Source organism: Paroedura picta, chromosome 4, assembly GCF_049243985.1.
Source record: "Paroedura picta isolate Pp20150507F chromosome 4, Ppicta_v3.0, whole genome shotgun sequence".
Lineage (NCBI taxonomy): Eukaryota > Metazoa > Chordata > Lepidosauria > Squamata > Gekkonidae > Paroedura > Paroedura picta.
The window spans coordinates 38,975,553-38,997,306 of NC_135372.1; the positions used below are offsets into that span (position 1 = coordinate 38,975,553).

Sequence of the window (21,754 nt, forward strand, 5' to 3'; positions counted from 1 at the left end):
CTACCCCTGCTTGGGGAAATCTCTGAACCATAGCTCAGCGCTGCTTCAACAACAAAAGTTTGTTCTATTTTTTCCCCCATGCTGTGGTCATTCCAAGTCAAGAGCGGTCAACAAGATACAGGTTAACATTTAGGTAGGGGTCAGAGATGTTTTGGCACATGTTAATTATCAGCACCCCTCTCCTGAAACATTGTATTTATTTATTCATTAGATATTTCTTAGATTTTTAGCCTGCCACTCTCTAGACTCGTGACAGGGTACAATATATTAAAAAATCCCCATAAAATATCATAAAACCCTGTCCCATAACAGAAAGACAAAACATTAAAATAGAACAAGATTGGCAGCACAATCCCTCCCCCATCTCCGCAGCCATCCACCCACCAGGGTGGGGTGCGCTAGATGTTGCTGCAAAGCCTGAGGAGGCACCCCGTTGTTCCTAGCCCTGACCTCAATCAAAGGCCTAGCGGAAGAGCTCCATTTTGCAGGCCCTGCGGAACGCTGATAGCTCCGTCAGGGCTCTCATTAAACCCAATAGCGAAACACAACATTGTAAAAAGATTAACTGTGTTCCTTAATTAAGGATACTTTTGTACTGTGGATTTGTCTCTCTTCTTGGTTACGGTTTTGTGGGGAACGCTGCAGAAACTAAAATGTACTGGCAATTCTGAAGCATTGTGGTAGCCCTTTCAGAGCAACAGTGGGAATCAGTTGGTGTCATTATGCTCCACTTTTGTGTGCAAATTCAGGTGCTTGAATAATTGAATGGTGTGAACTTACCACTTTCCATAGAGTCTTTGCATATCTCACGATTCTTCCCCCCCCCTTCTCCTCCAGATCACTGTGTTCACTATTACGACCTTCGGAACACCAAGCAGCCAATCATGGTCTTCAAAGGGCACCGCAAGGCTGTTTCGTATGCGAAGTTTGTTAGTGGGGAGGAAATAGTTTCTGCGTAAGTATTTCTCTCCCTAGTGGCAAGAGGTGACACTCACTGACGCTTGGCGAATTTCAGAGAACTTGGATCGTACATGGCTTGTGGGTGGGAGTCTGTGCCTGTGTGAACTATCATTCTGCTCAACAGATTGCTGTGCTTTTGTTAGAACGTAATTATAAAGATACTTCTCACCTCTTCATTAACGCAAAGGAATCCAAGAAAAGCATAGAATTAGGGGGCATTTGCTTTAATTTTGGAAGCTCCTACCCAGTAATGTCTTTTGAAAGGAGCCGTTGTGTTTCTTTTGGGTCAGATTTGCAGGTGATCATTTAAAGCAGCCTTTCTCATCCAGGGTTTCGTGAAGCCCCGGGGTTTCTTGATGACCCTGGAAAGGTTTCACGAATGGGTGGGAGTTAATTAATTTTTATACATTTCTAAAATGTGTTAAACGTTTATTGGATGATAGGTCCATATATGGTCATCGACCCCACCCCACCCCCCAAATGGCCAATGATGGGCCTGGAGGGGGTGGGAAGGGGAATAGCCCCAGGTGGGTGTGTACAAAGCTATGCTTCCCAACTGTATTGTGTATTGTGCACGATTGCACCACTCCTGGGGTTTCTCAAAGCCTGAAGAATGTTTCAGGGGGTTCTGAATGGTCAAAAAGTTGATTTGAAGGATGGACGGTAGTGTCCATTGTAAGGTTATTTTAACTGGCAGATGTTCCAAGAACTTGCAGGGGTTCTTGGTGGTATCAGAGAGCTACAAATCTTATTTTTGGCACACATTTGTTCAGTAGGTAATAGAAAGTTATTTAGAGTTATTTTCTAAGAAGTGATAGAATTAACTTGCTGCCTCTGGTAAAGAAGGAAGTCACTTGGGGCAACAAGACCAACCCCTGTTATATCAGGCTTTCCCCCTCCTATACAAACCCCTACAATACAGGGGTGATAATACTGGTTTGTTTCTCAGGCCTAACAAGATATCTACTGAGGGATGTTTTGAGCACCATTAAAAAGGACAAATGCTAAGTACCTAAATCATGGTTTGCATTCCTCTCCCTCCCTTTTCCTCCTTAAGACCTCCAGTCAAGAACATATAGCTCAGTTTTCCAAACAAATGTCAAAATGCTTAGAGCAACATCTGCCTGTCTTGTAGAACTGGAATGCTTCTGCTACTATAATCGTGTTCTCTTTTACATCCGAGTCTAATAACACAACCTTTAAGTTGGCTTCAAGTTGCCATATTGCTACATTAAGACAAGTAACAATATTCAGGTTGATGAGATTTGAATACAGCAGCCTGTTCTGTCCAAATCTTACGCATGTGTCACTGGCGATTAAAAGAGAAGCACTTCTCATAAAACCTTAAGTCGAGCTGACTTGTTAAGCGCTTGCTGTGGCAATGTTTCTTTCGTAAAGAGGAAAGAGAGAATTTTTTTGCCTGTGTGACCCAAGAGCAACAGCAGAGACGGGACCTTGAAAGGACAAAATGGGCATGTCCTGCTTGAGAGATGAGCATTTGTAAATGCTTGTTCCATGGCCTTAGGAGCTATATTGACAGAGCTGTCAAATCCGGTTGATGCAATAGCTGGGCAAGGCAGAGCGATGAAGAAACCTGGGGCTCTTCTCCCTCCTTCACCGCCCATGCAGTGTGCTATAATTTAATATTGCGGAAGGCAGCTTTTGCTTGCATTTGAGGTCCAGAGCTTGGTGGCAGCGGAGCTTTACCAGTGATTAATGGCATTAATAACAACAAAATTCCCAGAATAAAATATTAGTTCTTTCCAACTTTTGCTTCTTCTTTTTTTTTTAATGGATCACATTGATTCATTCTGCCTTGTGTTACATTTTGACTTCTGGTCCCTTTGGAACAGGCTACCGTTTAGCAAAGTTCATCAGTTCCAGGTACTGATTTGCACACTCACTGATAATGGCCATTCCCATGCCCTGTGGCTGGCTTTTAGGAGGGCATGCTTTAGGGAAGCTTGCGAGCATCTGCAAGGTCTGAGGCTCCTTTCATTTTGCACTTCATTTCCACTGTTGGGCTTTGTTTCTATAATTTAAAAAAAAAACTGGAATGGTCTAGGATTGCTTTTTACACGAGGCACTCACCGCCCCACAGAGAGCCTGGATAGAAAAATTCCACTGCTTGTATTACAATTTGCAACCAGAGTCAGTTCAGGTCCAAGAACTTCCATTCCTATAAGAGCCCTCTTCAGATACTGGCCACTGAATGCCCAGAGAAGGGAATGGGATTGTGCCTACTGGCCCTGCCCCCCCCCCCAAATACTTGGGTATTCAGCCAACATTTGCTGCAAGTCCTTATGTGTGCAGAATGCTCACTCTTTAATGCAGTTGGGCATGCTGCTTAAAGCAGGATCCTGATGGCATGAAGCTACCTACCCATGTTTAGGTCATGTGATTGTGGGCTTGCTGCAGATGTTCCATCGAATGTTGCAGGTGTCGGGGGTAAGCACAGCAAATGCAATTCCTCTGTGTACATGGGGGTGGAGGGACATGTGAGAGCATATTCTGAAGAGGGCTAAGCTTTCCTGCCTGCCTTGGATTCCCCCCCCCCCCCGATATTTAATATTTTGCACACCTTGCGTACAGAAGATTCCAAGTTCAATCCTTGGCATCTCCATTAGCTGCAAACAACACAATATGTTTGGACTCTCAGCCTCTGCAACTGAATGGCACCTGTGGGGAACTTATTTCCCAAGCACCACAGGCCCGCCGCAATTAATATCAGACCACAGTGTGCAGTGGTGGAGAGAAGCAGGTTTCAGGGTCCCCCTGCACCATTTTCCCAACTTGGAATTACTGGTGTGTGGGGGGGGGGTGTTATTTGCCCCAGTGTTTAGCGCACATGCAGCCCAACAACAGAGTCAGTGGCTTAGAGAAACGGCACAAGAGGGGAGCGATTGAAGTGCCTTCTCCCCTCCCCTCCACTATGGTCCATATCCCAATTAGACCCGGAAGAGATACTGACAGTCAAAGGAGGCTTCACAGAGTTAGGCTAACAGATGGCCGTGACTCATCACAAAGGCAGCTTTGTATGAGCTCATTTGGTCCTGAAAACGACACTGCACTGTAGGCAATTGTTTCCACATTGCCAGAGGTGACTGATTCCACAAGTGGCTCATCCATTGACACTTACTGAGGCTCTCACTGTGATGGGATTTCAGTCTTTCTGGCTGTAGGTTCATCTCTAGACAGCTAAAGGACCTGGCCTCCTGAAAAGGGCTCATGGTGTTTGAAGCAAATTGGAATCTGTATATGGGCTCACGCGTTAGTTTCCTATGAGGTGTCAGAAGCCTACCCCTGGTGACACTGGAGACGAGTTAAACTTGTGGAGTCTGAGGCCAGGGAGAGTGGATGGATGGTAAACTAACAGCTTCATTCCTACTGAAGAGGCAGGCTTATGTCTGTGGTGCTGTAGGGGCATATTTGCTTTTCCATATTCAAATTTTCCATTTGAATATGTGGGCTTGTCAGGGAGAGAGCTTGTAGCCTGGCATTCTCCCTGATATGCTAGTGGTCTTCGAGTAGGAACCTGTTTTCCCCATTCTGAAATATAGCTGTTGAAACACAGTCTCGCCATTTTAGTGAAAACTAGACCAATGTATTATGAATCATAGAATCATAGAGCTGGAAGGGACCTCCTGGGTCATCTAGTCCAACCCCCTGCACTATGCAGGACACTCACAACCCTATCGCTCATCCTCTGTAACCTGCCATGGTGCTGCAATCAGCCTGTCCACTGATTCCCCCCCAGGTTTGCAGAAAAAGCTGGTATTTTTTAAAAAAATGGATGGGGAGTTTAAATTTCCCCCAAAGTAAAATTGCATTGGCAGTGCATGTGTAGATAATGTATATAGCAAGAGCTGGCAATGGTGGGTGGAGGGTGCTCCTCTGCACCCAGTGGTGGAGGCTGGGAATCATTCCAAGCAGCTCCTGGAGGCTGCTGCCACTGCAGCTGGGTGGGGCCTTTAGCTGCTCTGGGCTCAGTGATATCACCTGCCCCCCCCTTGAGTTTCTCTAGTCCCCCACTTGTATATTCTAATAGAGAAGTCAGCTGAATCCGAACTCAGCCATATCTGTGCTTAAGTCTGGTGATTAGAGGTATGAATGGGCAAGACAGAGTTCTCTACAAACCTGGAAAACACTCATGTTTGTAGGAAAGTGTGAAACCTTAAAAAAAGGTCTTTTGTTGTTTTTTTTAAAACCTCAAAATGATAAAATGATCACCTTTAGCTTTAAAAGACAGATTTCCTCCATGGTCATTACTAGGCAACCATAACATCCCTGGCTTTTTATATGTGAGTAAAAGGCCAGGGGAGGGGCCAGTATCCTTTCCAGGGCTGATCGGAGTTTTAACAGGAAGACATAGGGCCAGGCCCTATAAGTGGCATTATTGCTGATCTCCAGTCAACAGAGATCTATCCTCCTGGAGAAAATGGCTGCTTTGGGCAGTGGACTCTAGGTTGCCATTCCAGTATATTTTGCACTGGATTCTGGAAAGTGTGGGGTTTGGGGAGGGAAAGAGCCTCAGCTAGTATAATGCTGTAGAGTCTGCTGTCCAAAGCTGCCATTTTCTCCAGGAAGATAGATCTCCATTGACTGGGGATTATCTATTTCAAGAGATCTCCAGATCCCATTGAGAGGCTGCTTGCCAGATGCTTGCTGCTGTTCAACAGCCCGCCCTATGAAAGCCAGTGTGGTATAGTGATAAGAGCAGCAAAGTAGAATTTGGGAGACCCAGGTTCAAATCCCCATTTGCTGTGAAAACTTGCTTTTGGGCCAATCACGTACTCTCAACCTATCCTGTTATGATAAAAAAAAGGAGGAAGGGAGAATAATGGAAGCTGTTCTGGTCTCCACCGTGGAGAAAAGTATGTAACACACAGCTGACACCTACCACCAAGGTTAGTGGATGAACCCATGATAATAACTGCTCTTTCTAAAGAGAAAGGGGTGGCTGGTCTGAAAGTGTGAGGCTTCTTTTAATGCTAATAATTGTACATGATTGATAAACTGTTGTGCGCTCCCCTGAGCCCCCTGGGGAAAGGTGGGGCATCAGTGAAACACAAGTAAAATAGATGTGAATTATACAACGGAAGCTGTGAGGCAGTTAAAAGGTAGGTTGAGAATGAGAGAGAGAGAAGTGAAGCATGTTGGGTCAGGAGGAGGAAAAGAGGATATCATTCGGAGGTGGTTATCTGGGGGAAGGGATGGGTGGGTGGGAAGTGAGGTGCACCTCCACAAATCCTTGAGTGATCACTAGCATGCAAGGGGGCCTGTTGCAGTAATCGGCACCCTACAGCGACATCTTTTTCCTAGTTAGAGGCTGCTTATGCGAGGGGAGGCCGAAGACAGGGGCAGAGCCATGTAGAGAAGGGAGCAGGAAAGAGGAAGGGCTTTGATGGCTTTCAGGAAAGAGAAAGGGGAAACAATGGGGAAGGGGGGGAATGAGTTGGTCTCTGGCAAGCCCTTGCAGGTTCCCATTTGGATTATATAAATGGGAAAGTTTAGTCCGTGGTTGTTTATGAACACTCAAGTGAAAAGTGTTTCCAAAGGGATGCTTTTTAAGGGCTTCTTTTCATCCTCCCCTCCTCCCAGTAATACCAAATGAGATTCTAGATTGCTTGCAACACAAGCCTGGAGGTGAAGTGCTTCTTTATATATAAAGTGACCTTACTGATGAGCTGACTAGCAGCGCAGATCTGGAAGTAATCATAGAATCCTGACAGCTGGGCATTAGGGGATAGTGTATTGGTGACATCTCACCCTTGGATATGGGGTTGTCTGCTCTTTCCACTAGTTAAAAACTCTCTAAAGTTGCAAGTGCGGAATTAGTGTTTCAATTCGCCACCGCGGGTTGGTTTAAATCAAGGTAATTTATATCGCTGCTTCTGTACTTCCTAGAGGTGAAGTGTTTAGCGTACAGCTTTAGCATTAGAGCTTTGCAGTGCTCTCCTCAGCAGAGTTACACCCTTTCTATTCCCATTGGCTTCAGATGGACTTCTAAGACTGCAGCGTTGCTTAGGACAGCACTGTTTGCTTCCAGAATGCCATACCGGAGACAGGTGGTCAAATGTGCTTTGGCTCTCTTGTGTGTGCTTTTTTCCCTCTCCTCCCAAACACCCCCCACTGAGGGATGCTAGACAAAAGTGCTTATTTAAAAACTAAGGCTATGGTCTTGTGTACACCTACCTGGGAGTAAGCCCCAGTGAATACAGTGAGATGTGCTTTGGAATAAATGTTTACACCTTGGTTGACATACCTAGACCTCTCCAAAGGCAGGGATATGATGTGTGCATGAATTGGAAGGTAGATCTCTGTTTATCTGACAGAGCATAAATATTCACAATACTTTAAAATAAGCGACTTCTGAAATACACCATTATGAGTCAGGTGTTTTCTCCTGTGACTTGTTCTTTTACATAGAAAATGTGTTATTTCTTTTGTGTTTTCTAGGGGATTAAGGGTTCACTTTGTAAGTGTAAACTAATATTCAGATTTTTCCCCCCTCTGAAGTTTATTTTTCATAAGTGCCAAGCCCTGAAAACTTAAATCAAAATCTTGTTTAAATAAAATACCTGACAAATAAAATACCTGGAGGGTAAATATTAATGAGAGTAAAGGTTTGGCAAAAACTTCGGGAAAGGTGTGTGTGCTCCTAGTGAATGCAACTTTCTGGTACAATCCATTGGGGAATGGAAGGGTCCCATTGGGAATCTGGTTCGTGGCCCAGTCTGGAGACACGCTGGTGCCCATGCACCATGTGCTTCTGTGTGTGACATTTTCCCCTGCCCTGGCAAGATGTTAATTAACATTCCTTGACGGCTCATATCTGGGTTTTTTTTCCTCCTCAGGTCAACGGACAGTCAGCTAAAGCTGTGGAATGTAGGAAAGCCACACTGTCTGCGTTCCTTTAAAGGTCATATCAATGAGAAAAATTTTGTAGGTTTGGCGTCCAATGGAGATTATATTGCCTGTGGTAAGTCAAAGACCCATTCAACACAAGGGGCTACGCAGTGCTTCAGTTTTTAGTACTGTATGAGTGGTTAGCTCATGCTGTGTGTGGGAGGCACAGTGGAATACAAGGACATAGGGTATGCATTGCCCTCTAATATGTTACAAAACAAGTAGATATTGTTCCTGCCTTACCTGTGAATAAGAATTTGTTTAAATTAAGATGACTTAGTCATTAAGAGGGCTGTCACAGTTGCATTTCCTATAAAGCTGATTCTGTGAAGGCTCAAGGGTGTGGCCGGTTACAGTGGAAGAGCGATAGGGATGTGAACGTCCTGCATAGTGCAGGGGGTTGGACTAGATGACCCATGAGGTCCCTTCCAACTCTATGATTCTAAGTGCAACAGCACAGATTCTTATGGAAGAATCCTAACCACTTGATTGTATCTGATATCTCCTTGAATCATCTCTTTTGCTTGAATGTTTAGCTTGGATCTTCTGCAGTGCCTGTAAGTCTTGCTGTATAGGTTCCCCTCCACCCCTGAAAACCGAGTATACCATTTTGTGGTTAAAGGAGAGAGATGAGAGGAATCAGTGCACCCACTTTAATTTTAACCTGAGGACAATTTCAAGCTACAGTGAATTAAGCTACTCATTCTTTCCCCCCTCCTCAAATGTTGCAAGTATTAAACACTCCTGAAAGCTCTTGATAGCCTAGAATTAATCACTGTGAGAGTACATATATTATGAATCAAATGACAATCTTTATAAGACCCTGGTAATATTGATGGGGTTTCTTGGTCATCTCAGTGACATTTGAAGCTTCCTCATCAGCTACCTGTCCCACCTCTTGTAAAGAAACCTGAGAAGGCAGACAATTTCAGTGACAAACCTGTGAATTTTTCATCACCTTTAACAATCTAACATCGTTTTATGGAACTCTGAATCCTCCTTGAACTCTGGTATCATAAGGAAAGCAGAATAAAGTTGCTACTGGAGAACAGAGACATACTGTTGCTGTAACATCTTGGAAAAGATGCTTTCTGTTTATATGCCCTATAAAGTGACACTGGCCTTGAAAACTACTATCTTGCCTTGTTGGCACTGGCTCACTGGATTTTGTGTATCTGCTATATTACATTTATGGGTATATTATACTCAAGTGTGTACCTCCATGGGTCTAAAACAGCAGAACAAAGCTTCAGTTGAGTGGCACCTTTAAGACCAACAAAGTTTATTCAAGGTATAAGCTTTCATGTGCATGCACACACTGTCAGATATAGTGAGACAGAATATCATCAAGTATAACATGGATGGGTATGTTTAATTGCTAGGAAGGTCTAGCTAAGGTAAAGAATCTGCGCAATAATCGCTGATTGGGTTAAGCCTTGGGGTCCCAACCCCAACTGGGGTCGCTTGCCCCTTCCATGGGGTCGCCAGGACAGGTTGGTGGTGGCGGCATCGGAGCTATGGCAGTGGCCGCCTCCACGCTGCCTCCAGATTGTTGAGCGCCTGCATGCCCCACCCCCACCAGAGGTGGGGTTGCGGCATTATGGTGGTTGAGAACCACTGGGTTACACCCTGCTGCCACTAGCTGCAAACTACTTCGGTTTGTCTGTCTGTTCATTACCTCTTGTTTATCATATATCTTGATAACTGCTTTAATCCAATCTCAGGTATTATCACCCAGTTTTTTTAATGTATCGTTACTCTGGCTAGCCCTTCCTGGCAATTAATCCTATCCATCCACCCTCTCTCTATGTGTAATGATAGAGGATATTCTGTTCCATTATATCTTAAGTGTGCATGCACACGAAAGCTTATACCTTGCATAAAACTTGGATGTTTTTTTGCTATAGTACTGGTCAGACCTAGAGGAGATCAGCCCAGACTGCTCCTTAGAAGGCCAGATCCTGAAGATGAAACTCAAATACTTTGTCCACCTCATGAGAAGGAAGGACTCCCTGGAGAAGAGCCTAATGCTGGGAGCGATCGAGGGCAAAAGAAGAAGGGGACGACAGAGAATGAGGTGGCTGGATGGAGTCACTGAAGCAGTGGGTGTGAACTTAAATGGACTCCGGGGAATGGTAGAGGACAGGAAGGCCTGGAGGATCATGGTCCATGGGGTCGCGATGGGTCGGACACGACTTCGCACCTAACAACAACTGGAATTTTTAAAACGTTGTGATCCATCTTGAGTCACTTGAGACAGGGCAGGATAGAAATGTAATAAATAAATGAATAATGAAGGTTCTACTGGACTCAAACTTTGTTCTGGTATGTTATACATTAGTGATGTTGCTTTTCCTTTTCTTGGAGTTCTCTGCTGAGGTGGCATTGGATCAGCTGTATGAGGAGTGGGAAAAGGGGTGACCTGGTACATATCTCTAGGAATCCCCCACACATTGCCAATGTGTCCTTCTTTCTCTCCTTGTTAACTGTAGGAAGTGAAAATAACTCCCTCTACCTGTACTACAAGGGTCTCTCAAAGACACTGCTAACCTTCAAATTCGACACTGTCAAAAGCGTACTGGACAAGGACCGGAAGGAGGATGACACAAATGAGTTTGTCAGTGCCGTGTGCTGGAGGGCACTGCCAGACGGGGTAAATATTTACTTACTCTCCTTTTATATTGTGTCTTTTGGGGGGTGGTGTGATGTTTCCCTAAGGTGAGTTTGGCAGGGCATGCATTTAAGTCAGTTTGCGGCCAGCAGTAAACAACTGCTGAAGCATGACAGGCCGTGGATTATCCTGTTTGGAGTCGGGAAAGAACCAACGTCTGGTGCAAAGCAGCATCCTATTACTGCAGTCACACGAGAGTTGGTAGCTTGTGGTGTTGTCTGCTACCAGGAACGTCTCTTACTGAGGAACCAGAATATATGGTGGTGTTGTGCGTATCTGAGCAGCGCATGAGAAGAGCTTCATCCTCACTGACATCATGCATCCGTGTCTGGTTGGCTGGCGTGATGGAATGTATGTCTAGGCAAACTGGCTTGTTAGGAATCAAGTTCGAGTCAAACCTTCTGCTGGACATGTCAAGTTTCTGCATATAGAGGTTCATTCCGTCCTGTGAGCCTCTCCCTGCAAACTATAGTGCCATAGCCCAGGCACAGCTGGACTGTAACAGTAGGCCTGTGCTTCCGTGCTCAGGCTGGCCAAACTGCGCTTTCCAGAGGTCCATGGACTACAGTTACCATGAGCCCCTGCCATGCTGGCAGGGGCTCATGGTAACCATAGTCCATGGACCTCTGGAAAGCCGCAGTTTGGCCAGCCCTGTTCTGTGCCTTTGTTGCAATGTATAAACAGGCCTAGGGGAGACTAGGCATTTGCAAGTTAGCTGTTGAAATTACGCAATGGCGTTTTGTGTAATTGCAGTGATAGACGGTGCTTTAAAGTAAAGTTATTACAGTGTAATGGTTGGGATTTTAAGATCACGTAACCCACCCGGCCCCCGGCCCTACTTTACTGCTGTTGGAGAACATTAACTTCTGTTATATATAGGCTTTTTCATTAAAAGATGCCATTTTGAATGAACCGTTAATATAAAGGGTGGCAGAAATATGGGTCCTGTTGGAGTCTCCCTAGCCTTTAATACATAAATGTCTCTACCCACATTTCATTTGCTGCAACCTCCTTCTCTTTCTAACTGTCTTGATCCTTCGTAATGAGGAGGAACTTTAGCTCTGCTAAGTAACATTCTTTTGACATGTGGGCCTTTCACTGGTTCCTGAACATATAAGAGCAGCCTCTGAGATGGGAGCTCAACTTGCTGTTGACTGTTTCATTCATTTTGATAGAGGTGCAGAAGGTCAGCCTTAGTTCCAGGAAATGTTTTTATTTTTATTTATTTTTTTCTGCTGGTATTCCTGTATGTTGAGCAAATTAGGAGGAGGTTGCCCACTCTGGTTTGTGGAGATTGGTTTAGCACTGTGTTACTGTCTCTTGGTGTGGTGGTTAACCAGGGGAATCTAATCTGGAGGACAGGGTTTGATTCCCCACGTCTGGTGTCCGTTGTGGGGAGAGGAAGGGGAGGTGAATGTGAGACACTTTGCGACTCTTTCGGGTAGAGAAAAGTGGCATATAACAACCAACTCTTTTTCTTCAGTCATATCAGGGCTCTCTCAGCCTCATTCACCTCACAGGGTGTTTCTTGTGGGGAGAGGAAAGGGAAGGTGACTGTAAGCCGCTTTGAGACTCCTTTGGGTAGAGAAAAGCAGCATATAAGAACCAACTCTTCTTCTTCAGTCATATCAGGGCTCTCTCAGCCTCACCTCTCTCACAGGGTGTCTGTTGTGGGGAGAGGAAAGGGAAGGCGAATGTAAGCCACCTTGAGACTCCTTCGGGTAGAGAAAAATAGCATATAAGAACCAACTCTTCTTCTTCTATGTCACAGAAGCTTGCTGGGTAAGCTTGGGCTAATTGCCCTTTTGGCCTAGCCTATCTCACAAGGTGGTTGTATGGATAAAACGGGAAACTGAAAGCTTTGTATGTGACATTGAACTCCCCCCCCCCCCCCATTGCCTTCTACCTGTTTCTCTACTCCTTTCTCAGTGGTTTGTTTCCACTTTTCCTAGGATAATTAGCATACCTTCCTTGAGAGAGAATTTTTTTAGCAGTGTTTTTCAGAGAAAGCTGTCATGTTATTCCTATTTTACTTTAAGTTATAGCAACCACCTTCCCATTCTACAAGGTTCAGTAGCAACACATTGTGACTCAGTAACTTGTGGCACATTGTTTGACACCAGGCCTTACCATACCTATTTTTATAATGCTTCTAATTGCTACTGATGTACTTTCTGCATGCTCTTGAAATGTTCACTTAAAAAAAAAACACTCTTGTCTTAGGATAGAAAATGTGGTACACAAACAATAACTTCCATATATGGGCCTGATTCAAGTAGCAATCCAGGCACTGTTTAATAATAATTAAGTGCCATCTCAACAGATATGTGCTTAACCCTATTGGGGTTTTTAAGGCTAGACATGAACAGAGATGGTTTGGCCATTGCCTTCCTCTGCATAGCAAGCCTGGTCTTCCGTCAAAATACTAACCATGGTTAATGGTGCTTAACTTCCGAGCTCAGACTGGTCAGAGTTCGTTTCCACACTTTGCTGCTCCGACTCCTGTGCGGGAGCACAAATCCGGGGCGGATGAGATGCACCGGGCCAAATGCTCCCCCATGCAGGAGCAGGAAGAGGCGGGGCAACCTGCCCTGGATCAACCATCCAGCCTGCATCCCGGCATGGAACCTCTGGTGCGGAAAAGTGATTCAGGCTGCTGCTCATGGTTCAAAGGGTTACAAATGTATCTCCCTCTTCTCTTAAATCCCATTTCCCTTCCCTGTTTGCTATGATCTGTAGCTTGCCACAATATCTGACTCGGCGCTGCCCCAATTCATCGCAGTGAGGCGCAAATAATAAATAAATAAATAAATAAATAAATAAATAAATAAATAAATAAATAAATAAATAAATAAATAAATAAATAAATAAATAAATAATACCTCAACACTAGGGCTTGCCCTTCCGACAGTAGATTTCCAGTCCCATGGTGGAGAGTAAGCACTACCTTTACATGTTGAAGAAGCTTTGGAAATCCTTTGAACTGAATTAGAGTTCGGATTCACCAACTGGTTATGAGCTTTCAGGGGGGGTCACCTAATTCTTGGCACTGGAAACTTGAAAAGAGTAGTATAAAAGAATCGGGGGAATGAGAGAAGATCAGTCAGAGCAAAAGTTGGAAGAGAAGTGAGGCTTATCTCTATTGTTAGCTCCTGTTAATGTGATGGAGCTTGGAGCCTACTGAACTGTTGCTATTTTCATTCTGAAAGAGGAATAGATACAGAATATATTCATATGTGAAAGCTAACTATATAGGACAGTCTTTGTGAATGTGTGAGAACTTGAAGCTTCACAAGAACGTTGACGCTCACTTAAGGAAGATTGTCTGCCCTCCGTGTTATTTTTGTCGATTTGCTGCCTTGTTTCTTGTAGAGTAGAAAGATGGGAATTAACTGAAATAAATCTCGGCTTATTAGTGTTTGCATGTTGTCATTTGCTGACTTTGGGATGTTCTCTGTGACAGAAACATAGCAAACTCTTATTTAACAGTTATGCTGGTGAATAAACAAAGAGCTCACTCCTGTCAGTTGAATTAAGGTTGCATGTGATACAAGGCACAATCCTGAGTAGGTGCTAACAAATGCTGAGAACCTGCACAAGCTCCTAGCAAGAAGTCTGTGTGTGGCAAATAGAGTTTGTTCAGGGGTACTCCCCAATGCAAATTCCATCAGAATGCTAGTTTCACTGAATTGCAGCAATCAGTTCTAACCGCATTATGGGAATTATTTGTAAAACGGATCCTTCCTCCCCCCCCCATTTGTCAAATGTAAAATTAGGTTTGTCATTTAATCAGATGCAAACTTGATCAATTATCCTCACAATGTTTGCCATGTATTTATCTTGAAGCACTAATTTATTAGAGCGATAAAAGCAGCAGACTGGGTGAGTGGCACTTCGTCACTACTGTGAATGCGCTTGGCGGCAGACTGGATTCTTGGGCACTTTTGAGAGCATAGACTTTTCACCTTTTGTCGATAAAGCTTGACTGCTAGGCGCGAGCCAAAGAGGCAGTCGCCAGGGGAGCCCTATAAAAGAGTGGCAGAGCGTGTGCTTTGTGTGCAGAAAGCCTGAAGTTTAATCCATCACATTTGCAATTGCAAGAGTCCATGTAGCGGGGCTAGAAAAGACCTCGTCCTGGGCATTCAGTCAACCTGTTCTCTTCAAAGTAGACGGTACTGGGTTATATATAGAATCATATCATAGAATCATAGAGTTGGAAGGGGCCATACAAGCCATCTAGTCCAACCCCCTGCTCTACGCAGGATCAGCCCAAAGCATCCTAAAGCATCCAAGAAAAGTGTGTATCCAACCTTTGCTTGAAGACTGCCAGTGAGGGGGAGCTCACCACTTCCTTAGGCAGCCTATTCCACTGCTGAACTACTCTGACTGTGACAAATTTTTTCCTGATATCTAGCCTATATCGTTGTACTTGTAGTTTAAACCCATTACTGTGTATATAGAGTTATGGTCCAGCAGTCTACAGAGAGAGAAAGAAAAATTGTCCCAAGGCTACTATAAATATTACTAAAATTATTACAAAATAAATGAAGTAAAGGACTCTTCGTTCTTGTTTGTTTATTCTTGTATAGCAGGGGTAGTCAACCTGTGATCCTCCAGATGTCCATGGACTACAATTCCCATGAGCCTATGCCAGCAAATGCTGGCAGGGGCTCATGGAAATTGTAGTCCATGGACAGCGGGAAGACCACAGGTTGACTACCCCTGTTGTATAGGATCCAGCCAGAACGGTTTCTAGATATGTCCCGCTTTCAAATGGAAATTTTCCTCAATGGTTGTCCTTTGAATGTAAATATCATGAATATACAAATTTTGAAATTCAACCTCTATTGAATAATATAGCTGGCAGGGGCTCATGGGAATTGTAGTCCATGGACAGCTGGAAGACCACAGGTTGACTACCCCTGTTGTATAGGATCCAGCCGGAACGGTTTCTAGATATGTCCTGCTTTCAAATGGAAATTTTCCTCAATGGTTGTCCTTTGAATGTAAATATCATGAATATCCAATTTTTGAAATTCAACTTCTCTTGAATAATATAGCTTAGTTTTCGGCCCTTGGCTCTTCAATATAGGGGTGCTAGTAATACCAACTGTGGGAACATTTATAGTAGCCTTGGGATAGGTATTTTCTTTCTCTCTTTGTATTCACTACATACTGTCCCACTTGTCTCTACCAACTTAGTCTACAGCAACTTCATGGTTTCATGTGACCATTTCCAGTCAATGGGCCAGTCTGCCCTTAATCCAGGGACCAAATAGAAATGGAGGTATCTGTTGGCACAGGAGTTTGCAAACTCTTAATTGGTATACTTTTCACGTATAAATTCATTCACGGGGGTGGATTGCTCCTCAAGATAACCTGCAAATGCAAAGTATACTTTGCTGAAAGGTAACTTTGAACCATTAGAATAACATTAACCCCCCTGCTGATAGATGTTTTGACATTAAAAAAAACACAGAAATAGTCATTTTCGATAAATTGGCCTTTATGTGGAAATACAGAAGCTTGAGAATGAACTCCACTTGAAGCAAGAAGTCACATTCAGTAAGAATGTGGCATTGTGCAAATGGCCCCAGATTGCAGTTCCACACATTATGTTTTATATTGAATATATATTCTGAATCATCAGAGCAGTCTTTAACTTCCTGCTGGGGAATGTTTTTGTTTTGAAAGTGGGGTTGGGGGTGGCAGGTTCACATGTTCTGTAAAACATGACATTGCCTGAAGAAGTTCATTCGATACATTTCTGTAACTCTGTTTCAGTGTGGGTTTTCTTTTTCGGTAATCAAAACGGACCAATTGTCCACGATTAAAATAATGTCTGTCGACTGCTTATTGACTGTTTTTTTTTGGGGGGGGGAGCATGTTGTTTCATTTTAATTTAATGTAAGTACTGTAATGCTGAAACCAGGTATGTGCGGTGTGGCAGTTCACATTCCTGATAAGGAGGTGTGAGAAGTGTGTAATTTTTAAGTCCCCAAGAAGGGGACTGGAGGGGCTTGTCTCTTCAGCTCTGTGGAATTCAGAAATGTGTGTACAAAGCCCCATAACCTAGTCAACAATCACCTGAGCAGAGCCCTGGCATGCCTCAGCTTGGTGTAGTGGTTAAGAGTGGTGGACTATAATCTGGACTATAGGGTTTCTTTCCCCACTCATCCTTCACATGCAACCAGCTGAGTGACCCTGGGCCAATCACAATTCTCTCAGAGCTCTCAGTCCCACCTCCCTCACAGGGTCTCTGTTGTGGGGAGAGGAAGGGTGGGTGATTGTAAGCCGCTTTGAGACTCCTTCAGGCAGTGAACAGCAGGGAACAAAAAAAACCCAGCTCTTCTCTTCTTCATGCTTTTGCCAGTCTTACCTGTTTTGAAGCATTTGCATATAGTGATTGACTACCGTCTCACTCATAATGTTAGAATTCTTAGCTCTGATCACTTCCTAATTCTGCAAAATGATAGGACGGGTGCTATCAGCGTGGTGCAGTAGTTTGAAACCTCAGAATGGAATCCCTTTTCTGCCATGGAAACATGCTGGGTGTCCTTAAACCAATCTCACGCACTCAGCCTAACCTATCTTCCAGAGTTCCCGTGAGGATGAAATGGATAAGAGAATGATATAAATTGCTTTGAGTCTTTGTTGTGGAAAAAGGGAGGGGTATCAGTAGGGTTGCCAGCTCTGGGTTGGGAAATACCTGGAGATTTTTTGGGTAGAGCCTGAGGGATGGGGTTTAGGGAGGGGAGGGACTGTAGGAGTCTATACTGCCATAAAATCCACCTTCTAAAGTGGCCATTTTCTCTAGGTCAACCTGTTTCCTATCACTTGGAGATTAGTGGTAATCCCAGTAGATCTCCAACTACAACCCTGGTTATCAATGCATAAATAGTACTGTTGACTGCAAAATCAAATTGTATATGTGAGTGAGACATGGTCTATTGGTGTCTTCATAAAGGAATACCAGGGTTGTAATGTAGAGGCAGGGAATAGTGAACCATTACCTCTGAACGGTCGTTTGCCTTGAAAGCTCCACGGGGTCTCCATAAATGAAGCTGTAACTTGCTGGCAGTTTCCACCACAATGTCAACTTGCTCTCGCTGTTAACAGCAATTAGGAAATTCTTATGACTTGTGGGTGGGTGAGATGATTGGGACAATTAGAACAAGGATTGAGTGTTGGCAGTCGTTGGGTTTGCTCTACCCATGGGATACATGCAGTCCCTCTGACACTAGGTATTTAAGTGTTGTTAATCTTTGAATAGTGGTGAATGGGCTTGCCTCTCCCACAGAAATGTTAGAAGTTGGGCTGAACTCTACCTGTAACTTGAACATTTACATTGCAATTGTTTTTACACATTTTTCATGTTCTTGAAGCTGCAGCATTTTATTTTATACTTTAACAAACCCCCACCACCACCCACACACACACACACACACTCTTATTCCCATGTTTCCCTCAATTTCTAATCCAGTGAAGAGTGGGAGGAAATCTTTGGCTCTTAGCAAAATACAGGTGCTTGATTCCTATGCCGTTTGTGAGACGTGAGTAACTGATGAAGTTCCACAGGGCTTGTAAAACGGTGCTGTTCCACCAGGCCTATGGTTGAGACCAGAATAAACAGAAGACTAACTATGGGCCTCTGCTTCTCCCATCTCATGTCCTTTCCAGTTAAGCTGGCTCCTTCCTGCACCACAGTCTCTGAACAGTTAATGAACAGAATGGCCAGTGAAGCTGTGGTAGTAATAGAATAGTGATGTTTTTAACTGGAGATGTAGGCTGTTAGTCTCCCCAAACCTGCTTGTGGAGATGGAGGGCCTAATGACTAGGGGCAAAGCCCTTTGTCCCCCAGAATACAATGGGTGCTAGGATCTCTAGATGGGGGGGGAGGGGGGGAGGGAGGAAGGAAGGAAGGAAGGAAGGAAGGAAGGAAGGAAGGAAGGAAGGAAGGAAGGAAGGAAGGAAGGAAGGAAGGAAGGAAGGAAGGAAGGAAGGAAGGGGGCAGGCAGCTGCTTGAGTTGGGAGGCTTGAAGGCAGCACAGGCGAGGCCTCGCATCGTAGTTCCTCCCCTCCTGCCTGCTAGTGCAGCCTCCCAAGTGAGCAGCTTGAAGGCAGCGAGGCTGAGGCTTCACTCCCCAAAAAACCTCACAACTGCCCTCCTGGCATCAGGCGAGGGCTCAGACAGCCCGCGCAGCCACCTGAGTGCAAAGCTTGGGGGTGGATACGGACGGCTGACTGCAATGCCTCGCATCGCTGGTCCCCCTGTTTCCCAGGCCCTACTTTCTGCCTCTGCACGGTGACTGCCCCTCCCCCCATGGCTGCTTCCTCTTCCTTCCCAGCTCCCACCCATTGGCCGCCCAACCTTCCACCACCCCCCATGTGGCAGTGAGCCCAGGGCTGCGTTCCCCTTCCTTCCCAGGCCCCAGGCACTGGCTGGGCGACCACAGGCTCTGCACCCCTCCAGCTTGTACTCACTAGTTAGCTTACCTTTTGCTGTCAGTCCAGTAGAGCGGGCTGGCATTTCTTCCATGTGGAAGAAGTTGGAGAGGGATGTGGCTAAGGGTGGGACACAGCCTACCTGATTGGTTGTTCATTGGATGGTCAGTGTTATTCCACCCCCAAACACATCATTTTCCTTTTATGTCCTTTTTATTGCCCCAAACAGGATATTTCTTAAGAGACTGTGCTTCAAATTGAGAACTGGCCTTCCTGCTCCAAATCTACCTGTAATTTGGTGAAACCTTGGACTCTTGTCTTATTGGAGCAGTTCACAGCCAGGCTGGAATCTTCGGGCCTTCTCTTTGTATCTCATTAATTCTCAGCAATATTAGGCTTTGGTGTGGGTACAGACAGATCACCATAATACCAGTTAAATAACAAAAAAGGAAAGCATGTAGTTAAGCAAAAGTAAATAAGTATACCCTCTCGCCCTAGATCTAAAACTTACCCCTGTGTAGAAGAATGAGATGGACAGAATGATCTTAAAGTTAGCTGATTTTTTTTCAGGTTCGGTCCCTGCCTCACTTTTCCTGTCATTTTGTTGACTTACTTCCTTTAGGCATAACTCTCCTCTCCCTCCAAAAGGAATCCTCAGATCTTTTTGTCTCCACACTAAGGACAGACAATTGCAGCCCACTGAGTCTCTGCCATCCTGCCGAGGAGTGGTAAAGATGGTACCAGCCAGCTCACAGTGCTCCAAGAAAAAGCAAACGAAGAGTAGGTTTTATTTCCTGCTTTTTCTTAGCCCTTAGGAGTCTCAAGGTGCTTAAAATCATTTTCTTGTCCCTACAACAGGCACCTTGTGAGGTAGGTAGGGCTGAGAGAGTTCTGAGAGAAGTGTGACTGGCCCAAGAACACCCAGCAGACTTCAGGTGGAAGAGTGAGGAATCAAACCCAAGTCCCCAGATTAGAGTGCACCGCTGTTAACCATTTTGCTGTCTTGACTAACCTGCCAGTATACAAATTAACACTGAGCTGAAAGGAAGCCAGAGAGAGAGAGAGACAACGTGTTCTGCAGTTTTTTGCCTACTGGTAGTAATAATTTTAGGTTAACCTCTGAGCATCCACAAAGTTATACATTTAACATTTATTTTGCAAAGATGTAAAAAATGTTGCTTAGATGCCAGGATGAATCCCCGGTTATCTGCTTGAGTCAGGTAGCAAAAGAATGTGACAATAGAAACGTAGGTTTAAAATGCTGCAATTTAAAGCAATGCAAGAGAACTCACCACTAGGTAGCAAAGCCACCCTAATATATTTTTTTTAAATCAGCAGCATTACATGTTCATAAACATATAAGCAGTCTGTTTTATTTCTTGCAGGCAATCTGCAGCCAAAAGGAGCATTCAGCTGTATTTTTTTTTCATTGTTCAGCCAAAGCACAATTTCTACATAGAAGTCTTTTTGGTGTCTCCGTTTGTTCTGTAAACAACCCCCATCAAGGAAGCGAATCGCTTAGATTGAAATCTGTTAGACAAGAAGTGTGGCTGTTTGCTTAACGTCAATTTTTATATATGCACATTATGGGAGGAGAGTAATTTTTGTGCCAAGTAATTCTCATGTCATGTTTTCCCAGAGGAATTGTGCCTGCCTGCGTTTGCATATAATGCTTGTTGAAAGTTTGCTTCCTGTCCCCTTACAGAGCCCCATAGTGGATGCTTTTTAGTACATAAATAATTGGAGGAAGGTGCCTAGCCCACTGTAGTGACTCTTCATTAGGTTATTCCTACCTCAGGAGTCCTGCTCTTGAGAGCATCATGAGATTGTCCTACTGTGTTATTAGCATCAGGCTTGCAGCTTCAGAATTTCAGTGTTTTGACACTTCAGACCTTCAATGAGGGTCTTTAGATAATATATGCAAAGTACAGGAGGGAGGTTATTAGAAGAAACTCTTCTTTTAAAGTTTTTAAAAAAATTTTAAAGCATTGTATCTGTTTTCCCATTTGTTGCCTCTTGGGCCAGACACAGGGCTCCCTAGAATTTCCTCTTTAGGAAATTAGTTCTCACACACAAGAAGATGGTTTTAGAAGGTCAAGACGCCCTGTCCACCATTCCTCAGTCTTCATGGATTGCCTGCAATTAGCAACCATCTGTTTCTTGTGATCTCCCAGGCTGCTTTTGGGGAGAAGCTCTCCTAATTCTGTAACCTACCTTTGTGACCTCTTTAATTGCAAAACCCAAACTGTTTTAGTTTTACAGTACAGAAATGAATGGAATGTCAACAAGCAGCTTATTGGCTTGCTTTAAAAAAAAAACATTTGTATAGGGAGGATAATGGTGTTTTTATTACCTGCTATTTTTAACTCCATTACCACATTGCCTAACATTCTACTATCTACGAATCCACCTGCTTTTCCAAAATTGCCCGAGATTATGCTGTTTCGGAGAGCTTGGATACTGCTTTAATTGATGTGTTTAGACTGTTTGGCTACAGCTCAAATTCTCTATGTGAATCAGGCTTTCTCAACCAGGGTTTCATGAAACCCTAGGATATTTTGACAGCCCTGAAAGGGTCTCCCGAATGGGTGGGAGTTAATTAATTTTAATATATATATTTTTTAATGTTAAACTCTTATTGGGTGATAAGGCTGTATATGGTCTTGTCAACCTGTCCTCCCCCCCCCCAAAAAAAGGCCAATGATGGGCCTGGATGGAGTAGGAAAAGGAGGGGTCCTCAGTGGGCATGTACACAGATATGTTTTCCAT

General features: G+C 44.2%; 1 protein-coding gene across 2 annotated transcripts in view; it reads left to right on the plus strand.

The window, feature by feature from the left end:
• Positions 1-21,754, plus strand: part of COP1 (COP1 E3 ubiquitin ligase) — a 181,186-nt gene that overhangs the window by 121,890 nt on the left and 37,542 nt on the right. For both annotated transcript variants that reach the window (XM_077332509.1, XM_077332510.1), the window contains exons 16-18: positions 838-955; positions 7,818-7,942; positions 10,362-10,522. In XM_077332509.1, the coding sequence (XP_077188624.1) occupies positions 838-955; positions 7,818-7,942; positions 10,362-10,522 (404 nt within the window). The remainder of the gene's footprint in view (positions 1-837; positions 956-7,817; positions 7,943-10,361; positions 10,523-21,754) is intronic.